A 22,829-nucleotide genomic window follows, 5' to 3' on the forward strand; every position below is an offset into this window, starting at 1 on the left:
AATATATTGACCTGTGCTCTTTTTTTACTGAAACAGCTGTAAATTATTTTATTTTCATCCACACACTTTGCCTAGCTCTTGTGAGTTAAAATAAGTTTTCTGTTGGGGAATTTAAATCAATTCAACTTTCAGTTAGCAAACTTCTAGTTACTGATTCTGGTGTTGGAAAAACAAATACAGCTGAAGGTCTATGTTTGAATATATGTAATATAAACTCCCTTTCTTCCCAGCCCATGGGGTAGACTGAGCAGCAGAAAAACTCTGTGAAATTCAATCCCAGGCTCCTACAAAACACCCAAATACCAAACTGTTCAAACATACATTCATTATGTTCCCCAGCCCTTGCTGAATGTAGGTAATGACATCAGTGTGTGGCGGTGTCTTTGCTGCTGCTCCTGCTCTGTCTCACCTGATTCCTCTGTCCTCAACTTCCTCACCTACCACAGCCCCTCCTGGCAGGGACAGTTTGTACTGCTCTGTAGGGCTACCAAAAGCCTGCTGCTGATTTCCAGTGCATCTGGCATGAGCCTTCCAGGTTCAACTGTTAGTTGTCCAAAATTCTCAAAAAGAATGTGGTTCTTAGAGATTTTACATTAGAATCTGATACTATATATGCATGCATATATATATATATATACACTGACTTATAAGATGGAATTGGAGCTTACAAGAATACCATTCCATCTTTTTCTTGTAAGAATATACATACAAATTTTAGAGTAAACTTCAGTGGCTGGACAGCATTGATATGCTGCTTGTGTGCTGTCATAATGTTCCATTTGCACAGATCTTTAAAGGAAAGTATTTTGTAAGTTCTGCCTTATTTTATGTTGAGCATGGGCTACAGATGTAGCACTGCTTGGTTTCTTTTTGAAGGGCAGTTGTGTAATACTTAGAGATAATTTCTAGGCCTGTGTTCCTGGTGTTTTGTTGTTAATCTGTTGATGTGCCATTTCAAAGACAAGAAAAGAAGCTCGTTTCTAGGCAGTTCTTGAAGTTTCTTTCTCTGCATTTTAGCACTACCTGCTTCTCTGCTTCATGTTGAACTGATGTACAGCATGTTGGGGTGCTGGAGCAGATAATAGAACTTTAAAAATTAATTTAAAATATTTTTAACAAAAGCCATTGGCAGATACTCAATTTACAGCATGTTTGGTTTTTCTTTTTTATTTTATTAAGAGGAAATGCTGCTGGTTGTTTACCTTTTGCAGGTTTTTCCTTCTGGGCCGTTAATATTCTGACTGACTCCACCCTCACTAACCCATTTGGCCTTTTATAATTAATTCAGCTCTAAAGAATTACGTAAACAGAGCTGGAGGTGAAGAGCACCCACCAGTTTGTGAAGCCAGCCATTGGAAAGATTCAACACTCTAACCGATCCTTTAAGAAGCTGACTTTTTAATTTATTCAGTCCCCAAATTGAGTTGACAATTCAGTGTAAGTGTAACAGTTCAGTTTCTAATATAAAACAGCAGCAGTAGTGTGATCCTTTGCAGGAACCTTGTAGCAGGCAAATAGTGTCTGTGGCACCTCATCAGTTTGGAAGATGTGATTTCCCTATCACATAGGGAACATATATAGTGCACCAGTGAAATTCTTTATGAAGTCTCTCCCTTCTAGGGTATCTGAGCACAGAGAGTTTCCCTTTTCATATTTTCAATTTTTTCCTACAACCTTTTTTCTCTGAATATAGATTTTTTCTTTTATCCTCCCCACTGTCCCTTCTCATTTTGTAGAAGATGTAAAAATTTGATTCATTGCTACTTAATTCCTTGCTACCTAATTTTTTTCCTCCATAAATTTTCTCTTCAAGAGAAAAATCACAGCTATGGTTGATAATTTCAGGTATTACTGCATAAATTCCTCAGGTCTGATGGCATAGCTGAAGTGTTCAGCTGGGTACAGTTTTTTCATTTGGGAAGATGAGATATGTGTTATATGTTGGGATCAACATGCATTATTGGATGCAATTCTGAAAATATTGAATGGCCTCAGTGTGTTAGAGATGGTGAGATCAGGCATGGGTGCCAGAAATTGTAATTGTAATAGGCAGTTGCTGATTTCTGTAGATGATAGGGAGAACTATAACCCATGTTTTGGGAAACTGTGTAGTGTTTCAGAGGAAAATGTGTAGTGTTTGGGAAGTTTTGGGAAGCTGTGTAGTGTTTCAGAGCAAAATGCCAGGTAAAAATTCCTTTTAAACACCAAAGGAAATAGCAACCTGGTAGGATCCAGTAGAATGACCTGGAGATCTTCACAGAGATTGCAAGCTAATTTTGAGCACCAGAGAAATTCTCTTGATTGATTTTTTGGAGTAGGAGTTGGGTAGGGAGTGCATAGCTTGGTTTGATGTTGGTTATTCCAAAACAGCAGCACACTGCTCCTGGATAGTCTGTGCAAAGGCTGAGAGTGAACTGCCACAGTAAATAGTGGGTTTTTTTGGGTAATGTTGATCAGCCATAATAATGTTGATCAGCCAAAATCTTTACTGTTTGGCTTTAATCTTTTTTGTACTCAGGAATGCATAGAAGAGATTGCATTCATAAAACAGCACACACTGTTTTTTTTTAGTTATGTGGTTATTAGGGGTTTAACAGTTAGCTGATCCAGAGAAATTAATGCTTCAACAGCAACTGAAGTTAGTTCATTCTGAAAACAAACATTATGTAGGTGTTCTGGAAGAATTAGTCCTTGAGAAAGCATTTACGGGTCATTTAATGGTTGGACGTATTTGTTCAGCTATTACAAGTGTTGGAGGTTTTGGTTGGGAGTGGGCACACACTTTTATCTCATGACTAAAATCTAGATAAAGTTATCTAAAATACAAGCATATCCAAATTCAACTAATTTGAATATTTTATATAATCTAGTCTTCGTAGGTAATGTCCTGTTTACTGTCAGTGTCTGCAGAGAGAAGAAAAATGGAAATGTTGAATTTCTCCACCATTTTGACCAAAGGTATCAGAAGCCCTGGGCCCACATTAGTGGCTTACAAGAAAATACTTGTATTCAGGACAGTTCTTTTTTGGGCTTTACCATGTGTAGTCAGAGAACTGAGGGTAATGGTGGTGAAAAATTAGGGGCACCTGAGGAAGTTCACAGCTTGTCAGCTCCAGTCCTGGAGGGATTCCCACCACACTAGTGCACTGTGGGGCATTTGTGATAGAGAAATTGTGTGGAGAATATTTTGTGGTTTTGTACAACTGGGTGAGCTTCCCAAGAGAACTGGGAGATGAGTGATTTTTTTTTCCAATGTTTCATGAAGTTTATGGTGAGTCAAATGATGTCTGGATGGGACTTAAAGACTGGAGAACCTTCTGATTTCTTTGGTTCTTTGCTTTTCAGTTTCTGGAGATCAATCCTTCATAAAACCAATAAACTTCTGCCATTGTTTTCAGTGACTCCCACTAAGGAGGGTGATCAGCTCTTTATCCTCAGGGTAGAGTCAGATTTATGAGCTGCTTCTTGCTGCCAAATACGTCACTGCTATGTGATTGGCAATAGGCTTCTGTTAGCCCAGGAGTTCCAGTGAGAGGAGATGAACCAGCAGGGATGGTGGAGGTCACTTTAGGACTATCATCTGACAACTGGGTGCCAGAACAATGTGAATTAAACCAAAGGGAACATCACCTAGCAGAAAGAGCAAAATACCCCATGTTGAGAGACTGAGCAGAAACGATAAGAGGGGATGTCAGGAACAGCTGCCCTTCTTACGTTTAATGAAGAATTTTGGAATTGGAGGATTCTTTTTCCCACCCACATCATGTGAGTGCCTTGCTCTCTGGCTTTTGTGTATTTAAGAACGTTGTTACTTGAAAATGTTGGTGTTTTTAAAGCCTTTTGAAAGGTGACAGGGCTGTCGAATGTTTTTTTGAGTTCTGATGTGGGTCCGTTGCAAGCACGCTCCTTTCCTGTTCAGCAGGAAGCATCCTGTCATTGTCCCTGCAGACATGTCATGACTGGGAGTTACAAAGGTGGAAGGCTTTAGTTTGCTTTAATTTTCAGCATGTAGAGATAACTTGTGGAGAAGCTTGCAGTGGTCACAGAGCTGCACACTCTAAAATACTCTTTCCTGTGCTCATCATACCTGCTTGAACCAACCTTCCTGGATACGTACTGTCTAATCCCAGGTTCTCTGTGTTTTGTGCATTTTAAACACCACTGTGTTTCTCCATAATTTTTGAACTGTTTTCAGGCTTATTGTTTTGTTTGCTTATAAAAATAAAATATGCCTCTAAGGTTTAAATTCCACCTCTTCTTGTCTCTTGTAACCAAAAAAACCCCAAACCCACGCACAAACCCCAACCAGCAGTGTGTGTAGCACAGCAATTTTATCTCGGCTAGCTGCTCCCTTTTTTGCTTAGCTAGGTTGTCTGCATTCATTTTTTGGGACAAGCTGGTCTTAGCTATTGGGAAAACATAAATCTCACCAAAAACACAATAGAAGCACTGGAAATACTTCTGAGAGTCCTGTTGTGTTCTGCAATGTTGGTTTGGTTATGTAAAAACATGGTTTGTTCTCAATGTTTCTCTTTGAGGGAAGGTGAGAGTGCTAAAGGGTTCATCTGTGCATTCTGTCCTTAGGTCATGGCTGAAACTTCCTTCAGTTCCAGCACCACTTCCGACTGTAATAGCAGTACTTAGTGCTCTTTACTTGCCTCTTCAGTCTCAGCAGAAGCAAGTAGCATGAAATACTTATACTGCCTCTACTGTTGCTGATGATCCCCAGCTGAACTCTTTTCCATACTTTGGATGCCCTAGTACAGCATGAATGTCTGCTCCCAGCTATATTTTTGATCATACTTTGTTTGCATTTGTCTTTGTGCTCGTTGTGCCTTGTTTGTTCTGCTGCATTTCCTTGCTCTCCTTCTCTTGTAAGTTGTGCAGGATTGACTTGCAGTCCAACCAAAATAGAAATGCAGGCAGGTATTTTGCATGGAAACAAGTTGCCCCTGAAGCAATTCCAGCATGTTTTCCTAGGGCAATTTAAACGACATGTTTTTTTGATACAAAATCAATATTGCGTGTTCTCTTCCAATTCTAATGGTCCTGGATGAATGTAGGAGGTCATTTGCAGATTTAGAGTCATTGCAAGAGCAATAAGTTTATGTGCAAATTTAATGTTCCACTGTACTACAGTACTGAACATGAGAAACTTTACCAGTGTAACATGGTTTATACTGAGTTGCTAGCAGAAGAAAGATTTTCGAATTCCTGTTGAGGATGTATGATCTTGAGTCAAAAGCACGGAAACCAAGTAAAGATACTTTGCAAAGAGAGTACACAGGAAGTGGGACAGACAGAAACATCTTTTTTCTTGTCTCATTCCCAACAGAAAACAAGAGCAGGAGCTTCTACTTTAGCACCTGCTGCTGACTTCCTCCTCCAATGACAGGTTATTTTTGTAACTGTGCTTGATTTTTTGGTGGTTTTTTTTTTTTTTTTTCTTCTCTGGGTTTGCAGAGTTAATGAATTCTCTGAAGCCACCTTGAAACAACTTCCTTTACTGAGTGAATGTTAAGCTTTACAGTCTAGCAGGAACAGATTTACCCAGGTTTGGGTTTTGTTTCAGGGTTGGTTTGGATTTTTATTGTTGCAGAAATAGATTATCATTTGTCACTTGAGTGACCGTACTACTTTGTATGCAAACAGCTCACTTCAGGAGTGTGAGGATAGCTCATAGTGATTTTATCTTCCTTAGGAATTACAAGCTTTACTAAAATATTTGTAGAGAAATAGGCTTAGAGGAAAAGATGGTTAAAAATAATGCAAGATCAAACAAATAGGAGTGACAGGGAACAGAGCTCAGCAATGCTTCTGTCTCTTATCCTGTGTGCAACGCATGAAAACTGGGAAAGGGATCTAGACTTAAACTTGTTTCAGTCATGCTGCCCCTAAAATTAAAATTAACCAGGAGCAGCTCTCTTATCCATGTCTCCATGTAGCTGCCCAAGTCTTTGAGCAGGCACTGGGCATGGGTTAGCCTGGAGAGACAGAGAAGCTAAAGTTGTTTCCTTTGGCCTGAGCATAAAATGCTTGTGCTTAGTTCAGTGGAAACCTTTCCTTAGAGTGGGGCCTAAGGGCATTGTTACACAGTGTAATTAAATGCTGTTATTTTAATTATATAATAGAATTTAAAGCCTTAAGAAATAGTGTTTTAGAATGAAGCAAAAAAGTACTTAATACCAGTGAATGCAATTGATTCAAGATTAAATACTGTGTCTAAGTGGAAAAAGAAATGCAACCATTTTTGAAAAACAACTTGTGATGTAACTTTGCAGAGGATTCTTGTTTACGTGTAAGACAGTAATATACAGAGGTTACAACATTTAACATTCCTTCTGCTGTCAGCTGTGGTTCGATATTGGTTGTGGATTCCCTTATGCCACACTGATTTCGTGCAGTGTAGGTGACATAAGGCCACTTCTGGCCCTTTTCATTCTGCTTTCTTGTTTCCCAGCTGTGTACAGGACACCTTACTTTTCTTCTCATTTCCTTTCCTCTCCTCCTCAGTCTGTTTCAGAGTAGCTCACCTTTCTCCCCAGAGTTGGATCTAGTTTGGGAGATGAACCTGTTAGTGTGATTTATTTCCTTTCACCTCAGCTTTCTTTTTACCACGTCCTGGTTTGTGGGATTCCATCATTCATTTGCTCAATTGCCTTTTGAGAAAGGAGCAGAAATAAATGCATCAATTCTCCAGCTGGGTTTTTCTCCGTTATCCTCTTTATTCCTCTCTAACTTTTTTTGGTTAAAATTATTAACTAAGAGATTTTTATAGACTCATTAAGCATCTCTTTCTTGGGACTAGCCTTTTGCCAGACCAGGGTCCTGAGACAAGTCTTAACTATTCCAGCCACCATGCTTGTGTGAACACATTTAATTAAAAACTTGGAATTCAGATTGCCTCCCTTTCCCAGCAAAGTGAATTTTTATGACTTTCAGGAGCACAAACATGCAAAAGCTGTCAATCCCAGCAAAGTTCTTGTCAGGAAGACCTGGTTAAAGCATAACTAATTGTGACTCTTTACTCTTTGCTGGTAACAATGGGAAGATAAAGAGAAATAAAAAGAAGACAGAAAAACAGATTTTCACAAGATGAGTTCATATACTTTTTTCATATATTTTTTTTTCATATACTTTCTTCCTAGGAGAAACCTACTAGGAGAATATGTAAAATGCAAGTAATTTGTTATCACATATATTTACAGAGTTCTTTGAGTTTCTTTTTGATGGTAATCCACATTGCTTCCTCATACAGTTTGTATTTAAATAGGAAGTTTCAATCACCATAATTTCATATGTTCATTTTTTCTGTATACGAGAGAGTTTAAACTGGTGATAAATTATGTGGGAGGATAATTTATGTTAAAAAGGGAGAAGATTATGTATTTTAGAGGTGACCTACCAGAGACTGTGTCTATCCTTACTCTTTATGATAGCTAAACTAGACTGAAAGTTCTGAAATTTTGAGTTATATTATGTTTTATAATATTAGCCTTGAAAATGTTAGGATTCTCAAATTTGATGATTCCCTACTCATGCCAGGACACGTCTAGCATCTTCTGCCCTATTATCTTTCTTTGTTGTTGAGATACTTGACACAAAATTCTGCACAAAACAATTACACTTGTATTATGTTCCTATGCCAGTTCATTTGGCATCTGCTATTTCTTGTATCTTTTGTGATACTTCAGTGCCCTTCATTGCCTGGGGAACAGGAGTTCATGTATTCTGCATGTGCAAAAGTTACAGTGTCATCAAGGATCTAGATGCAGTCATTATCCCAATAACTTGAGGAAAAGCACATCTTCTCTAGACATTTGATTTTTGTTTTTACAGTTTTTTAAGTTAGCTGTGGCAAACTACTTGACAGCTTCACTAGGGAAAAAACCACCAGTTACTTTCTGTAAATAAATGAACTCAGTTAATGGTAGGATAGTAGCGGAAGTTACATACTAAAATACTGCATTGTCTTGTCTGTGTTCCTTAAACTTATTGAATATTAAGATTGTTGCATGGTATGGTTTCCTCATTCATTTGTTTAATATGGAGGTTGAGTAATGTTTGCTGATCCCAGTGAAGAATTTAGCATAATAAAATTAAGGTGTTCACAATGTCAAGTACCAGGAGGCATATTTTTTTGTATTGCAAAAAGCATCTATTTTAAACAGTAGTAAGAGTGATCTGACTAAACTAAACTGACACAGATATTTATAAAAAAGCTTGAATAAAAGAAATTTAAACTACTTAGTTAGGTTTTTTGGGGCAGTGACCTGATATCTAGTGGTCATTGCTGCATGATGTTTTATTAGATTCCAGTTGTTAGCAAACAATATTTTTAAAAGCTTGTGGGAGGAAGTATGGTGTAAGAGTTTGGATTCTTGCTGGTGGAGTTACTGGAATTCTTTACACATCTGTAATCAGCCTTAACTGATATAGTTCAGTAGCTTATCCAGCTCTGTGTTTTATAATCCAGAACGAAGAACTAGTTTAGTGTGGGAATAGCCAGTGAGCATGGACTGTACTGGTCTGGACAAGTTCTGTTCCTACAGAAATAAGCTGATGTGAAACTGGATGGGTATAATCAGATATCTTCTGAAAGCAACTGAGATGCTTGCAACATGAGGCAGAGCAGCTGTCAAAAATGTTCTTGTGCAAATGTGGTTATCTTTATTTTTGGACTAACGAGCATTTTGTCTTCACAGCAGCTATACTTCTGAATGGAAGTGGCTTGCAGACAGAGCTAGAATTGGCAGCCGTTGGACATGGCTTCAAGCCCAGATTTCAGAACTAGAATACAAAATCCAACAACTAACTGACCTTCACAGGCAAATACGTGCCACCAAGGTATTGTCTGTAAGCTCATAAACGGGCTTTTCAAATCATCTTTTGACAGTGTTTCTTGTAATATTTATATATTTGCTTCCTTGTTGCTGTTCTTTTTTTTTTGCTCTAGACTTCTTGTGTCTGTGCAGGCTACCACCTGCAGAGTTTAATGGGAAAGACATCAGGAGCTAAAAACTATTGTACCTTAAAGGCACCAATATAGGACTGTGATTTGGAAACTCTTACCTTTGTATCTGTTATAGTGATTTTGTTAGTGGCTTTCAGGGGCCCAGCACACAGTACTGTATTATTACTGTTTTTTCCCTCTGCAGGAGAGGCATGGTGGCCTTCTCAGGTGGGATGGTTTTTGTGTTGTGGGCTTTCAGGGTGGGTTTTTTGTTACTTGCAGTGCATGTTTATTCTGAGGATTAGATGGTTAATGTTTGTACAGCACTTTGAACAGGTCAAGGATTAATAATTACTAAAATTCCAATGTGTGTAGTTCATGTACTAGTTTTTGTAAATTGAGCTGCCTAGTCAGTGGGAAAGTGACATTCCTAAACCATTAGTAATCTAGCTATCAATTTAATGGGTTCCTCAGGTCATTGTGACATAAAAGAAGCCAAACCTGTGTGAGGTGGTATGATAGTGAGAGGTTTTAGTACAGGGCTCTTTGACTCTTCATCAATGAGCCTCTTGTAGGTTCTCTGGTGTCTGTTGGGGTCAGATAAGTACAATTGAGAGGAGCAAGAAGATGCTTCAGAGTTTATGTGGTGGCACATGAGACTTAGAGTTTAAAAGGCGAGGAAAATCTCCTCAGAGAGCATTTCCCTTTGAACAGATAAAGAAGAATTATTCCAGCTTCTCCTTTTTGCCCTCAGAGCCCTTTTTTCATATTCAGCTTGTCCCTGGTCAGGTTTTTCTTTATAAAGAAATGAAGAGCCCTTTGTTTAAGGTCTGTGTAAGAAGGTTTTATATTTTGGTGAAGGGTGGGAATGCCCATAGTTTGGTGTTGTCCTAAATACCAGATACATGCACACTCTTAAACCCAAAAGCTGTCAGCCTTTATGATGCCGTAGGTCAGATCAGCTACAGAAGATTGAGAAATAAATATCAGGGAAATAAGAGGAAAAACATGATTTTAGTCACGCATTTTCTTTAGATGGTATGTTGGTTTGGAGCCAAGTCATCTTCCTGGTGGAGATTTTTAGTGACATTCCTTTCTGAAACTCCATGCCCATTTTACCAGCTGTGGTATTTAGTGTTTGGCATTGTGTCCCATAGTGAAGGCAGGCACCTATTTTCTTCAGATGGGATTTTTTTTTTCATGTACATGTTTCTAGAACACCGGTGCAGCAGCTACAGAAGCACATGTGGGCTGATAGAAGAGTTCTTTGTTTTCATTTAGTGGCTGCAAAGGAATGACACAATATCATTAGAATTTGTGTGCTGTTTAATGGTTTCAGAGTGTTTTTTATGTACTTTGACTGGAAAAAAATGTGATTCTTAGCCAGGGAACAACAATTTCAAGCAAAAGGCCATTCCTTGAGCACCATAATGCAATAGAAGGGGACATGAGTAACTTCTAGGCTGTTTCCAGGCCTACTACAGTGTGACTTCTCCATCTCTACAGACACACAAGTAGCACCTCTGGATCTTTGAGAGTCTTTTCATTTAAAATAAAATCTATATCTGCAAAACAAAACGATTCCATTTGGGGAAGAATGCAGTCATTGCCAAAACCTACTGATTGTAACCCATTTCTTGTAATACAGTGTGTATTAGTCTTCTAATTTTTTACTCTTCCTCTTTCCTTCTGTGTCTATTCCCTCTCTCCCATTCCATATACTCTGTCAATTTCCCTATTCCTTTTCTTCTTTGCTCTTCCCATACTTTATAAAAAAGTTTCTAAAACTTCAAAAAATAAAATTCCATTGGAAGCATGTGTTTGTGTATGTCCCTCTTTTCAACACTTTTAATTTGTGTCTTCCCATTCCTCTGAACTTAGAATTTGAGTTCTAGACCTTTTAGACTCTCTGTGGTCATGACCTATGATCCTTTTACTAAAAAGAACTAGAGATTCTAAGTTCTAAAGGAGTTTAAAGCTGTTGAGGTAGCTTGTTCTCCTGTTGTGGCATACAAAGATTAGTTCTCTACTTGAATTTCCTTGAATGTACTGCCCATAGTATGCTGCTGGTCTGGATTTGTGTCCATCTGCTGTAAATGGAAAAGTGCAGGTGATGATCTGTGTGAAAAATCTAGCACTGACTTGATGGACATTCAGAATCTCTGTGCCCTTTTTAGGCATTAAAAGTTTTCAAGCACCTTTGTTTATTTTTACAGAATATCTTTATTCTCAGCTTTGAGTTTATAATTCAAACAATGGAATAAGTTAGGCACAATGAGAACAAGACAATTTCACTTTTTCTCCTAGTCTCCTCTTTGAAGTCTTTTTGAGACTTGCTTTTATGTTTTAAGGCCAGTTGCTGCTGAGGCAGTAGTAAAGGTCTTGCTGAAACCACAGGATCCTTAGTTTTCCACAGCCACAACCTAGGTGAAGTCTGTCTTGGTTAAAGAAATAGAAATATGGCTTCCTTGTGTTCACATTATGGCAGTCTTCCTTGTTCTTTGGTTGACTGGAATATTCTCATTAGAAAGACAGATTTGAGGCAGAATTACAATGATCCCATTCTTTTAATATCTGCTTGATATTTGAGTTACAGTTAGTACTTTAAAAGCAAATAAGTTCTTTCCCTTTCTCTTTGAAAATAGCCTGCAGAGGTTTGGTAGCCATTTCTGGTATTAAATTTATTTGCTCAAGATAATGACAAACCAAGGACCTATTTGAGGACTGGGTTTGACTGTCACAAGGTTATTTTTGCTTTTATTTTGTATGACATTTTAAGTTCTTAAACCAACTGATACATTACCTAGGATTGTACCAGAGACTTCCATTGTTAAAATCTGTCATGTGGAAAACACAATAGGGGTATTCTTTTTCTAGTTCAATTTATGAAACTCTGTTATTTCCCTACCATATAAAGTTATACTTATCTTATTAGGTGGTGTTCTAGATGGTGCACCACATCTGATACCACATTTATGCAGATGGTCTTGAAAAGTAGTGGCAGTGCTAGAATATTTAGGAAAGTTACTTCTAATTATAAAACTCTAAAAATGCTCACCTTGAAAAATCAGTTATTAAATTGTAAAAGGCTTTTGTTTAGAATTGTGTCATTTCTGCTGCATAAAAAAACAGCCTTGATGTTTTGTGTAGAACATGGATAGGAATAAGAGAAACTTTAAGAGCACTTTAAAATGTCTCCAGCAAAGTTTATTGACTGCAAAGACTAAAACCAAGTTCAAATCAAAGGGTGATGATTTTTTAGAGAAAAACCTCCTCTTAAATCAGCAGGCAAAATATCATCTAATATTCTAATAAGTATGAATTTCTGATTTGAATTTTGGCACAGATGTTTAAGCAGTGGTATAATAACACAGGAGTGATTGCTGTTACAAGGAGTAGCATAATTGATGTAGCTTAAAAAAAAAAAAGCCTACTATTTCCATTGTTTAGCTGTGAAGTATATTTAAAATCTAGCTAAGTGCTCAAAAATCGTCAGGAGGATTTAAGAGGAATGTGCCAGGTTTGACTGCCCCTTAAAAATTATTTAGGAGGCTTAATCTGTTGTCAACCAACTGTGTTCAATTGCTGTTGTCTAGGGGATGGTGGTCTTAGAAGAATTCCCATTTCCAAAAGACATTTTGAAGAAGCAGATCCAATTGACAGAGCAAGAAGCTTTATTAAACGCCACAGGGAATTCGCAAGCTGCCCTTGAGAGCCAGGATTCTTTGCCGGAGCATGACTTTGAAATGTCACCCAGCAGTCCTACTCTGCTTTTACGAAACATAGAAAAACAGGTAAAGTAAAACAAAACCGAGTTGGCAGCAAAGCCAAGTGATTGACTTCAGAAATAGGGAGGTTCCATGGTGATGACTTCCAAACAGAAAGCTATTTTGCAGTCCTGGGATTGGGTGGTGATTAATTGAAGGGTTTAAATAACTACTCTGTACAGCAGGTTTACAAATTAACCTTTTATTTCTGACGTGTCTGTGTTACCACATTGTTTCCCTCCAAACAGACACATAACAGCCTCTAAGAACCATCCACAAATCTGGTCCTGCTTTACAGTGGGGTCAGTATAGAGTTTCCACAGGTTGTTTCAGGAAAAGCTTAATGTGAGATGAAAGAGAACAGCTGACAGCGGAGATATATTGCACTTGAAATTAAAAAAAATATAAAAAAGCTCCAGCAGAATACAATTGTTCATCTGCCTTTTCAAACACTGTAGGACTCTGGTTTGGAGCTGAGGAATTCCAGGTGCTTACTGGGTACAGAGGAGACGTAGTTGTCAGTGGAGTTTTGCTTTGCAGTGTGCAAAATGGCTGTTTCCATGGTTGATTCCAGGAAATACTACGTAGAATCCAACAAGGTTTTCTTTCGCCTGAAAGTGCATGAAGGATGTGGCAGGATTGCATTGCTGAAGGAGATACTGGAAATTTGTTTTACAGAATGAATTTATGCAGTTTGTGTAAAACAAAACCACTGTGGGCATTAATTTGTTGCTCTGCTGCTCTACGTAAACTCCTGGTCACGCACACATTTTTTAAAAGAGGTATAAGTAATAGCATTAAGTACTGGTGCCTGTTCCTGAATCTCTGTGCCATTTTTGCTTATTTGATAATCATACTTTCTTGTTCTTAAAATGCTTCCCCTGGTTGATAAATCTTATCCACCACAGGCAGGAGTGAAGAAGCAATGAAACAGGAAATTTATATGCTCAGTGCTGGCAATTGCATAAGGTAACCCAAAGAGCATTTTTAGAATGTGATGAATGGCCCCTCTTTTAAGGGTGGATTGAAGAATTAAACACACTTTTCAGTAGGACTTTTGACAATTTAAGGGATAGTGGTCTGTTTCCTGGTCCACAAGTAGCCACAAACTTGGTCCAAGGGGTCCAAGAACTTTGATGATCTGAAAATTACATGGAAGTAGACTAACACTTCTCACACAACACATTGGGTTTCTTCCCTTTTACACCACTAAAAGCCTTGGGGTTTGATTTCCTTTTTGACTACCAGTTCTGTTCTTAACTCTGAAAGTCTGAGTATCTTGTTCAGTGTCAGGAGCAACAATGCTGCAGCCTGAAGAACATCTACAGATATTCCCACAGAATTCCTCAGTCTGCTGTTCAAGTATTCCTTTGTTAAGAATAAGGAATTTTGCTTGTGAACCGAAAGAAAAGTCATGTAGAATAAAAGTGACTAAGGCTGGCAATTTTTATTAATACTTTTTTCAAGTCCTTTTCATAGCTACATGTACGTTTTTCCTTGTGTTTTGGAAGTCTGCCTATTTTTTTAATGCTCTTTTATTCAGTAGAGACTACTCCTTACAGAATTAATTCTGCTGAGATTTTAAAATCAATCTGTTAACTATTTTACTGGCATTTTGTTTACTTTGCCCAGTTCTTTTACAATTGATTTGTTATTTCTGTGCTTTAATATCCATCCCTGAATTTTTTATTCTGATGCGAAATTTTTACCAGACTACATCACCTGAATGTTAATAGAAAATATGTGAGTTGTAATGAAACAAACAAACAAAAAATTATTCCTCTTTCTGCATAAATGTAAATATAAAATCAAAATGTACAGAAAATTTACTAGGTAAATCCTGACAATGAGTGTTTTATATATTCTTAGTTCTGAATGAAAATCCAGCAAAGTAATGCAAAAGGTTGTTTTTTTTTTTTTTTAAAAAAAGGAGTATGCCATTTCAAATACATTTAATTTCTGTTCAGTGTGCAGAACAGAGTTTCCTCTAAGCAAGCTACATGTATTGTGAGAATAGCCTTTAAGGTCTGACATTTAAAACAAAAAATCATTGTGAAATGTTTTTGGAGTCAGTCCACAATTCATTGCTTTGGAAGGATTAATTCTTAGTCTTACAAATTGGCTACATTTGTTTCATTTGTTTTGGGTCAGTTTTGAAAGTCAGGTTTTTTTGCAGGAGAGCAGGGTGGCAGGGTGGTTGCTTCTTGCTGCTATTTTTGAGGATACCAGAAGATCCTATCCATTGTGTCTGTCATTACAATAGTCCTGAAGTAGTTACACTTCCTTTTAGAAAAACACCTTTGTCAAACTGTATTGAAGAGGATTCTTTTAAGAACAAAAATACTTCGAGTGAACAAAATGTACAATGAATAGACAGTTGACCTTTTTTTTTCCCCTGTTGAAATGCTTGTCAAATGGCCAGTTAGCAGCTCTGGTTGCAGCTGTTGTAATATCAGCTGTAAAGTGTTCTGGTTTCTTTTTTTCCTTTTAAAGGCCTTTGGTTACAATGCTAAGGTCACTGATGTATTCAGGGTACTACTTCAAATGTATAAACAATGTTCAGGGTTGTGCTGGTGTTTTATTTCGGTTTTGGTAGGGTTGAACATAATAATTGTGAAAGAAAACCATGCCACCACAGTTATTCACAGGAAGAAACTAAATATAATTATTCCATGATGTACAGGACTGAAATCCTAAGTAGGAAAACAAGAACCCGGGACCTTTGAACTTTTGAGTCTGGATAAGTCTGACTACCTTTAATTTTAATTTTTTTTCCAGAGTGCACAACTAAGTGAAATCATCAGCAGCCTAATTGCTCCACTCAATTTGTCTCCAGCTTCTTCATCTCTTTCATCCAAGACCTGCAGACACAGACAGCTGGTCAATGGTATCTCCTTCAGGTGGGTGACAGTGTGGTAGGGGTTTTTCTTGAGAATAACTTTTGGTAAAGTTATCTATATGGAACTAATAATCATTACAATATTAAATAAGGAAAAATGAGCTGCTTTCTGCAGGCTTCAAGAGAAGTCAAGCCTTGATTGTAACGTTGAAAACAGTAGGGTTTTGTGTTGTTCCTAAAGATATCATAAATGTACAGTCACTATAACTGTTTAAGTACTTGGAAGATGAATCTGTGAAATAGTGAAAGAGTATAGGAACACATTTATTGTGATTATTTGAGACTTAATGCATTCTGTCATAACAAGTCCAGCTTTATTTCTGGAAAACTGATAAACTAGAATACATAAGCAATGTCACGTGTCTCAGCAGGGGTCAATGTGAGGGTGGTAAATTCCTTAATTTTAAGCAGATCAGTCTTCAATAAAAGGCCAAATTTATCTTTGCCACCCACATTTTCCGGAATTTGGAGATACTGTTTTCCATTCAAGGTATTTTATTCTGGATGGACATACCTTCCAGGATGACTACAGGTTGAAATTAATATTTTAGAAAAAATGTTTCTCAGTGCTAGTCCATACTGCTTAGTAATTCTAAATTTTATTCAAAGATTTTAAGTACAGTACAGGCTGTAATAAATATTAGTTTCAAAACAACATTAAGGTAATTGAATACAGTTACAAAAAGTCTAGGTGTGTTGGATATTTCTCCTGAGATACTTGTCATGTGATTTTTGAGGATACTGTTATTCATAAGTCTTAATTAAGATCAGGTGGATGAAGAACCTGTTCCCAACTAGAACTGGGGTGTTTATGGCAGAGTGTGCAGCAGAACATAATTCCCTGGCTCCTGACTCAAGAAGAGCTGGCCACACCGTCTGTTTCAGCTTTGCTGCAGAGGCTGGAGCCTCCCACAAAGAGATTATAGTGAGCAGCTTGGATGGACAGCTTCTTTAGCTGCCTTCTGTTGCACAGTGATTGTGTGATTCTGCCCTAAATTTAAGGATGAAGGGGTCCTGGCATGTGATATCCCTGCTCCTGATGTATCAGTTGTTTATAGATTATGTGGGAGAAAATCAGAAGGTTCCTCTTAGATGTGGACTAAAAATAGCCCTGAAATAGGAGTTGCTAATAGAGATGGGTATGTGGAAGAAGAGAGTCATTTAGGCTGTGTCTTGAATCTGACTTTTTCATGAGACAGATGAGGGAAAATTCCTGCTTTTAAAAATGTTTTTAGGAGTGTCTGAAGTGAACTTCATGATGAGAGACTCTAATGATGTAACTTCAAGCCAATTCTCTTCTTATTTATTATTCCAAAGTTAGTCTTTCCATTTCATGAGTAACACATTGTTTGCTTCATGGACAACTCTCTAAGGTTGGTTGTTTTCTACTCATGACCTAACAAAGTCAAAAAAAAAAAAAAAAATTTAGGATTTGGAAGATTCTCTTAGTGCTGTAGCTCTAAACTGGAGTTTGGCAAGGTAGGTGTTGGAAGGGAATCTGAGAGATTTCAGGGCTTTCTAGATGCTGTCTTAAACATGAGTTAAACAGTTAGTTTTAATTTTTTACTGCTTATGAAGTGTTTTGAAATCTGTGAATAAATAGTGTTCATTAAAGATGCATGAAATAGAGTGGTCCTCATGAGAATCCTGCAGAGAAATTCACTGCCTCCTACTTCTGGAGGTTTTTTTGAGCATGTTTCAGGTTTTTGGTGGTATTTTGTTGTTGTAGTAGCTGTGTGTTCAATTAATTGAATTAACTTATTAGTTACTAATTAACTTGCTGCAGTTAACTTAATTCTTAGCTGCTTCTCCCCTTGTTTTTCTAGAGTTCATTCTGACTGTATTCAGTATTTCAGAATCTGAAATCAAAATCAACTGGAAAATAAGGGGATTTTTTTATTTTTGAGAGGGAGAAAAAAACAGGTGATAGCAATTTTCACTTAAATGAGTTCTTGCAATTAGTTGTAGGCTGTTGATGTGAAAACCACAATTTTCCATTTTAAAGTAGGTTTAAACATGAGATGCTTTGGGGTTGGTAATTGTGGGGTTGCAGTACAGTTGGATACACGGGCTGTTTGCAGTGGATGTGGAGGTGCTTGGACAGTTCCTGGTTGACTGAATGTGGGTAACTTTGAATTGCCATCTGTCAAGACCTAATTACATTAGTGCCTTCTTTTTTTTTTGTGTTGCTTTTCCTTGCTCAATTGAATCTAGGTGCAAAGATTAGCCCAAAGCATTGCATGAAGGTAGATGCTCATAGAAGCAGTTCCCTAAGCTAGTGATACCCCTTTCTTATGAAGGGAGAGGAAGGAAAAACTTAATTCTTCAACACAATTAGTGCCTGTCTAATGGCTTGCTGTGCAAGCTTGCATCTGAAAGTAAGGTTAGGAACAAGAAAGGCAAACCTTTGAGCCTTGAAAGGAGCATTCTAGCAAACTTATGACTTTCACATCTGGTCGTGGTTCATTTTGCTCTTCTGTAGAATCACGTTCTGAAAACCACACAGACTAAGATCAAAGCAAGTGGGTAACTCAAAGCTTGATTGGGAAGCCTTTTACACAAGTGGCAGGAAAACCCACTGCCATGTACTGGAGCTCCAGGCCACGAAGATGAGATCTCTTCATCGAAACTGGGGTGGTGCAGTGCTGCAAGGCACAGGAGGGTAAATACAGCTGATGTCAGAGAAATTACCAAGGGCCTTGGCAGACCACCAGAACAAAGGCAGGAATCACAGAAGGTGAAGAGTGAAGCTGAGGAGCTTTTTGTTCTAATTTATCTCTCCAAGCTGTCCCTCACTTAAGAGAGAGGTATGTGGAAATCCACAAGTTGAGCTTGGGACCATCTGACTTAGAAAATGTTTCTGAGAATTCAGAGAGAGTATTTTAAGTCTTTTCCATGGACTGTAAACCTTGTATTTCTTTCTCAAGCCTTAAAAATGCAGTGTTAACATTAAGAATGTCATGCCTCTCAGTATTTCAGGCTTTTTCTTGGCACTCACTGTTATGTTCCTTTAAATACTTTGTACAATCCTCTGTTAATTAGCGTGTTGTTTTCATGTGTCTGTGTTGCTTATTGGATTATATTGCTGTGTGGGGAAGACAGTTCAAATTCAAGCCTGTGAAGCCTTGTTACCTTGTTCCAACACAGCATGGAAGTGTGTTTAATCACACTTCCATAGCAAGCCTTTTCATTTAATAAAAATGTACTGGTAAAAGAATACCACCTGTCAAAAAAGATTTATAAGTGGCCTTGTAATAAATTCATTTTCATGTTCTATTGTGTCACAGCTTTTCTAATAAAACTTTGACTTGTCATAAGACAAAATAATCATTTGTGCAGATAGATGACCTGTTATGAACCAAGGCCAAAATACCTTATGTGGCTGCACTGCTCAGACAGTCCAGAGTTGTGGTCAAGGTCTTCAGTATTGTAAAAATAAAAGCACACTGGAGGGCTTTTTGCAGCAAGCCTTCAACTTTGCATGCAGATGTTGCTACAGCAACAAAATCAAATCAGGAATACCTATAACAGGGAAATTCATTCTTCCCATTGAGTCATTCCCACCCAAATGAGTGTTTTAAATTCTTACCTTGTGGTGTTGTTGCCTATTCTGGTCACCAGACAGGCTGTAGGTTGGTGAGAATGGTGTGAGGTTGTTCTACACATACGTGCAGGGGCTGCTACTGCTTTTGGCCACATCTTTGCACTTGATTTTGACTCTTTACACTTGAAGTTGTAGAGTTCCTAATTTTGATACAAATGCTTCACAGTGAGTTGTTCACTGTTTTGTAAAACTTTACTTAGGTTTCAGTTCTTGATCAAAACCAGAAAATCTTGAAAGTATTAGGACAGAACTCTAGGTCTCCTTTACATTAGGATGACTGCTGTCTTGAATGGAACATCAGTATGAAGGGAAATATTAATTGTAACTTGAAACTCATACAGGTTAAAGGTATTAGAGAGCTCTTGAATTTGTAAAAAACAAAACTCGATATATGCTTGAGGGCTTAACTTCATTTTGACATTTGTTTCCATGAGCACAAAGGTGAAGAAGAATGATAAGCTCCCTTTCCTGACCTGACATGAAAAGTAATTAACTGGCAAACAAAGCACATACACAATTGTCTGAAACAGCATGCTAAAACCTTGTGGTGTTTATAAAATTCTCTTAGAATTAGATAGCTAATGCCAATCAGTGTGTGAAATCATGGCCTGTGCTTGTGGAGCATATCTGATGTTTTGTATTTCCTCTCCTCATTATTCATGAAACTGCAGAGCTTCAGACAATAGAGAGGTGTCCTCTTCAAGCAGCTGGCTGCTTGACCATCAGCACATCAAGAAAAGAAGAAGAGACAGGACAAGGCTCAGATCTGTCTCTGTGAATAATGTGAGCACATCTGCTCGAACAAGGCCACTTCACAGTTTCCAGAAGAGGAAACTCTACAGAATGCACAGTGCCTGTCACTGGAATCAGCAGGTAGGCCCTGGCCTCTCTCTTTGGGAAAGAAAACCAAAGAGTCCAGCTGCTTGAGTCAGCATGTGTCTTGTCTGGTGTGCCAGAGGAATGGTGCATGTTGTGCTGCTTATTTGTTGTGTTCAGGGACCACGGAGTGTGTGTGGTGCCAGTACTGGGTGTGTCTGCAGGAGCTCAGAGTTAATGAGCTGAACGTAAAAATTAAAGATAGCTCAGAGTCCTGCTTATCAAATCAATGTGTTCTATGGCTGTCTTAAAGCCCTTGTACAATCTAAGAGAGTTCTTTTGGAGGCCTGACTGTTGAGGAGACAGGCTACAGTGTAAAGCATCTGCCTGCTTGTTTTCAGAATATTTGTTTTAGCTACAGGAAAGCTTACACAGCTGGTGGCACATTATTTTCTAGGAAATTGAATTGCAATATCTTAATCTTGTTTCCATTTTTGCTGTTTCTGATTAGTTATATTGCTTTTTTCATGACACTTAAAGAGTGCTTTAAAACTCTGAGAATTTTCTGCGTTACAGAGGAATTAATATTTTAAAATGGAAAAAAACACATTGTCTTGTGCAGGGCAAGGCTATCTGATATATCTCACATATGATATTAATAGCATGTTGCTGGTAAGAATATATAATGAGTTTAGCTGTGGTGCTTAAAGAAACAGTCTAATTTGGGAGCAGAGACAGTGTGAACTCATTCTTCAGAGCAGTGCTAATCCCAAGAGGTTATAATTTCTTGATTTTACTTTACCTTTTTAAGTGTAGTACTGAGGGAAGTCTCCATGTCTCCTCAGCTAACTGTCTAGGATTTACTTAGTGTGCCAGTGGTCTGGGGAGCAATTTCCCATGCAAGGATGTTCCATGCTGATTCAGCATTCTCTGCAAAATGGCAGAGGCGTCCTAGTTTTAGCAAGATACTTTATTGAAAAACTGTCCAGTTTCTTATTTGTTTGAGTTCCCAGCTTCCTGGCAGTGGGGCTTAAAGACTTGGCAGCCTGCCTGGAAGGTTTGGGCCAGAGGGGATGGGGCTGGCAAGTGAGTCTGGGAGCTCTGCCTTCTCCTAGTTAGCTTTTCATCTTCTTTGCATTGACCAAGGAGACTATTGTGGACTTGGACTTACTGTTTCCATGCAATCCTGTCACAGAGGTTGGAGGCCTCGTGCTATGGTTGATGACTCCAACTGCTTCTTGCAGCTGTGGAGAGAGTTCCTGAGCAAGAGACTCGAGGACTTTCCTTTTTCCTTTGACTTAAACATGAAGGGTTTTCACTCCAGGTGCAGTTTCTAAATAACAGGCCTTTCTAGAAGCCTCTTGTCTTGCAGGTTTGAGTATTTCATATTTCTACAAGCACTGCCTATGTCTCTGCGTTCTGAGAAATAGGCCAGAGTTAGTGCAGTTCTGAGAATATCAGTAAAGGCTTGTGATCAGGAACTCCATGTCTATAGCCTGACAGCCAGAATTCAAGGCAGAGTTTACATTTCTACCTTCAACCAGATACAGAGCTTAGCTGCTCTGCACGCTTGATAGTTTACCTTGACTTGTAGGCTGCAAAGAAAGATTTATAATTAACCTTTGGCTGTAGACTGCAAGCCAAAAGTACGTTTTTAGGTTACTAGTTAAGGCTTCAAGTATTGGAGCTGGTGCAACTCTGTGTCTGCTCCATAATCTTGACATCTCTGGTGCCAGGTTACCTTATATTAACCCAGCTTCAGTGTCTCTGTACCAAAAGTGAAGAGGTGTCCCAAAGACAGCGGGGTAAAATTCCCTGTAGGGAATACTGTTTATGCTTACTGCAGCTCTCAGCTCAAAACTCTGTGTTTAGACTCTGCTTTTGAATGTCCTTTCCATGAGAAAGTTAACCTAGAGGCAATGTGGAGAACTACATAATGGAGTACAAACAGATTCTGTAGCTCTTTTTCCTTGAGAAAATAAGAAATTATGGCAGAAATTGAGTTGCCAGCTTCAGTCATTATGCAAGTGCCAAACTCATTTAAGTTTTGAAAATTAAGGTAAAGCAGGGAACAAAGCCTCTCACACAGTGTTGTTTGAAAACAGAGGATCAGGGATTCTGCTAAGGAAGTAAGTGATAAAAATAAACTGGACATTTCCAGCACATTCTGACAATCAAACGAAATCAGTATTGAGGTTTTAAATTAAGAGCAATCAGCAGTGTATCATTTCATTCAACAAATCTTACTCTAACAGTCTTGCACTTGCAACACTTGGTTCCCCAGCTGTTGATGACATTGCTCATCTTGTAATGAAAGAGCAGTGGCCATCAGCCCAGGCTTGCTTCTGGATTAGGCAGATGTCTAAGGGTAAGGATGCAAAATAGGGAATGGTTTCTGGGATAGATACCTAGCTTTCTCTGAAAAGGCATTTATATTCCCCAGAGTAATCCAGCAAATTTCCTTTTGTCTTTCACAGAAAAAAATGAGTAGCTTCTTAGCATATAGGAAATAGTTGGATTTTTAATGTAACATTAGTGTGCCTTCTCTAGCAAGTGCTTCTCCCATATTTCCTCAAATTTAACATATTTATATAACCCCTGGTACTACAATCTGTGAGGACCCCCATTTCTTTAACGTCACTGGCCTGAAAACAATCTGGGAGTCTTACAGCAGATGTGGAATTAACAAATTCCAGCTTGCCAAAATCAGAGGAGCAAACTGAATCTCCTGAATGTTGCAGCTCCTGGTGGTGCCTGGTTTGAACAGCCAGCGAGCAGTGCCTGGCAGTG

The 22,829-nt window shown here is 38.3% G+C and overlaps 1 protein-coding gene across 9 annotated transcripts in view; it reads left to right on the plus strand.

The window, feature by feature from the left end:
- Positions 1-22,829, plus strand: part of KANSL1L (KAT8 regulatory NSL complex subunit 1 like) — a 61,646-nt gene that overhangs the window by 13,536 nt on the left and 25,281 nt on the right. For 7 of the 9 annotated variants that reach the window (XR_008431720.1, XM_053946998.1, XM_053946997.1 and 4 more), the window contains exons 3-6: positions 8,706-8,847; positions 12,550-12,747; positions 15,499-15,620; positions 19,895-20,096. Coding sequence is in view for 8 of the 9 variants with exons in the window: in XM_053946998.1 (XP_053802973.1) it covers positions 8,706-8,847; positions 12,550-12,747; positions 15,499-15,620; positions 19,895-20,096 (664 nt within the window). In the remaining variant the exon portion in view is untranslated. The remainder of the gene's footprint in view (positions 1-8,705; positions 8,848-12,549; positions 12,748-15,498; positions 15,621-19,894; positions 20,097-22,829) is intronic. The other 2 variants (XM_053946996.1, XM_053947000.1) reach the window with 2 other exon arrangements.

Source organism: Vidua chalybeata, chromosome 7, assembly GCF_026979565.1.
Source record: "Vidua chalybeata isolate OUT-0048 chromosome 7, bVidCha1 merged haplotype, whole genome shotgun sequence".
Classification (NCBI taxonomy): Eukaryota; Metazoa; Chordata; class Aves; order Passeriformes; family Viduidae; genus Vidua; species Vidua chalybeata.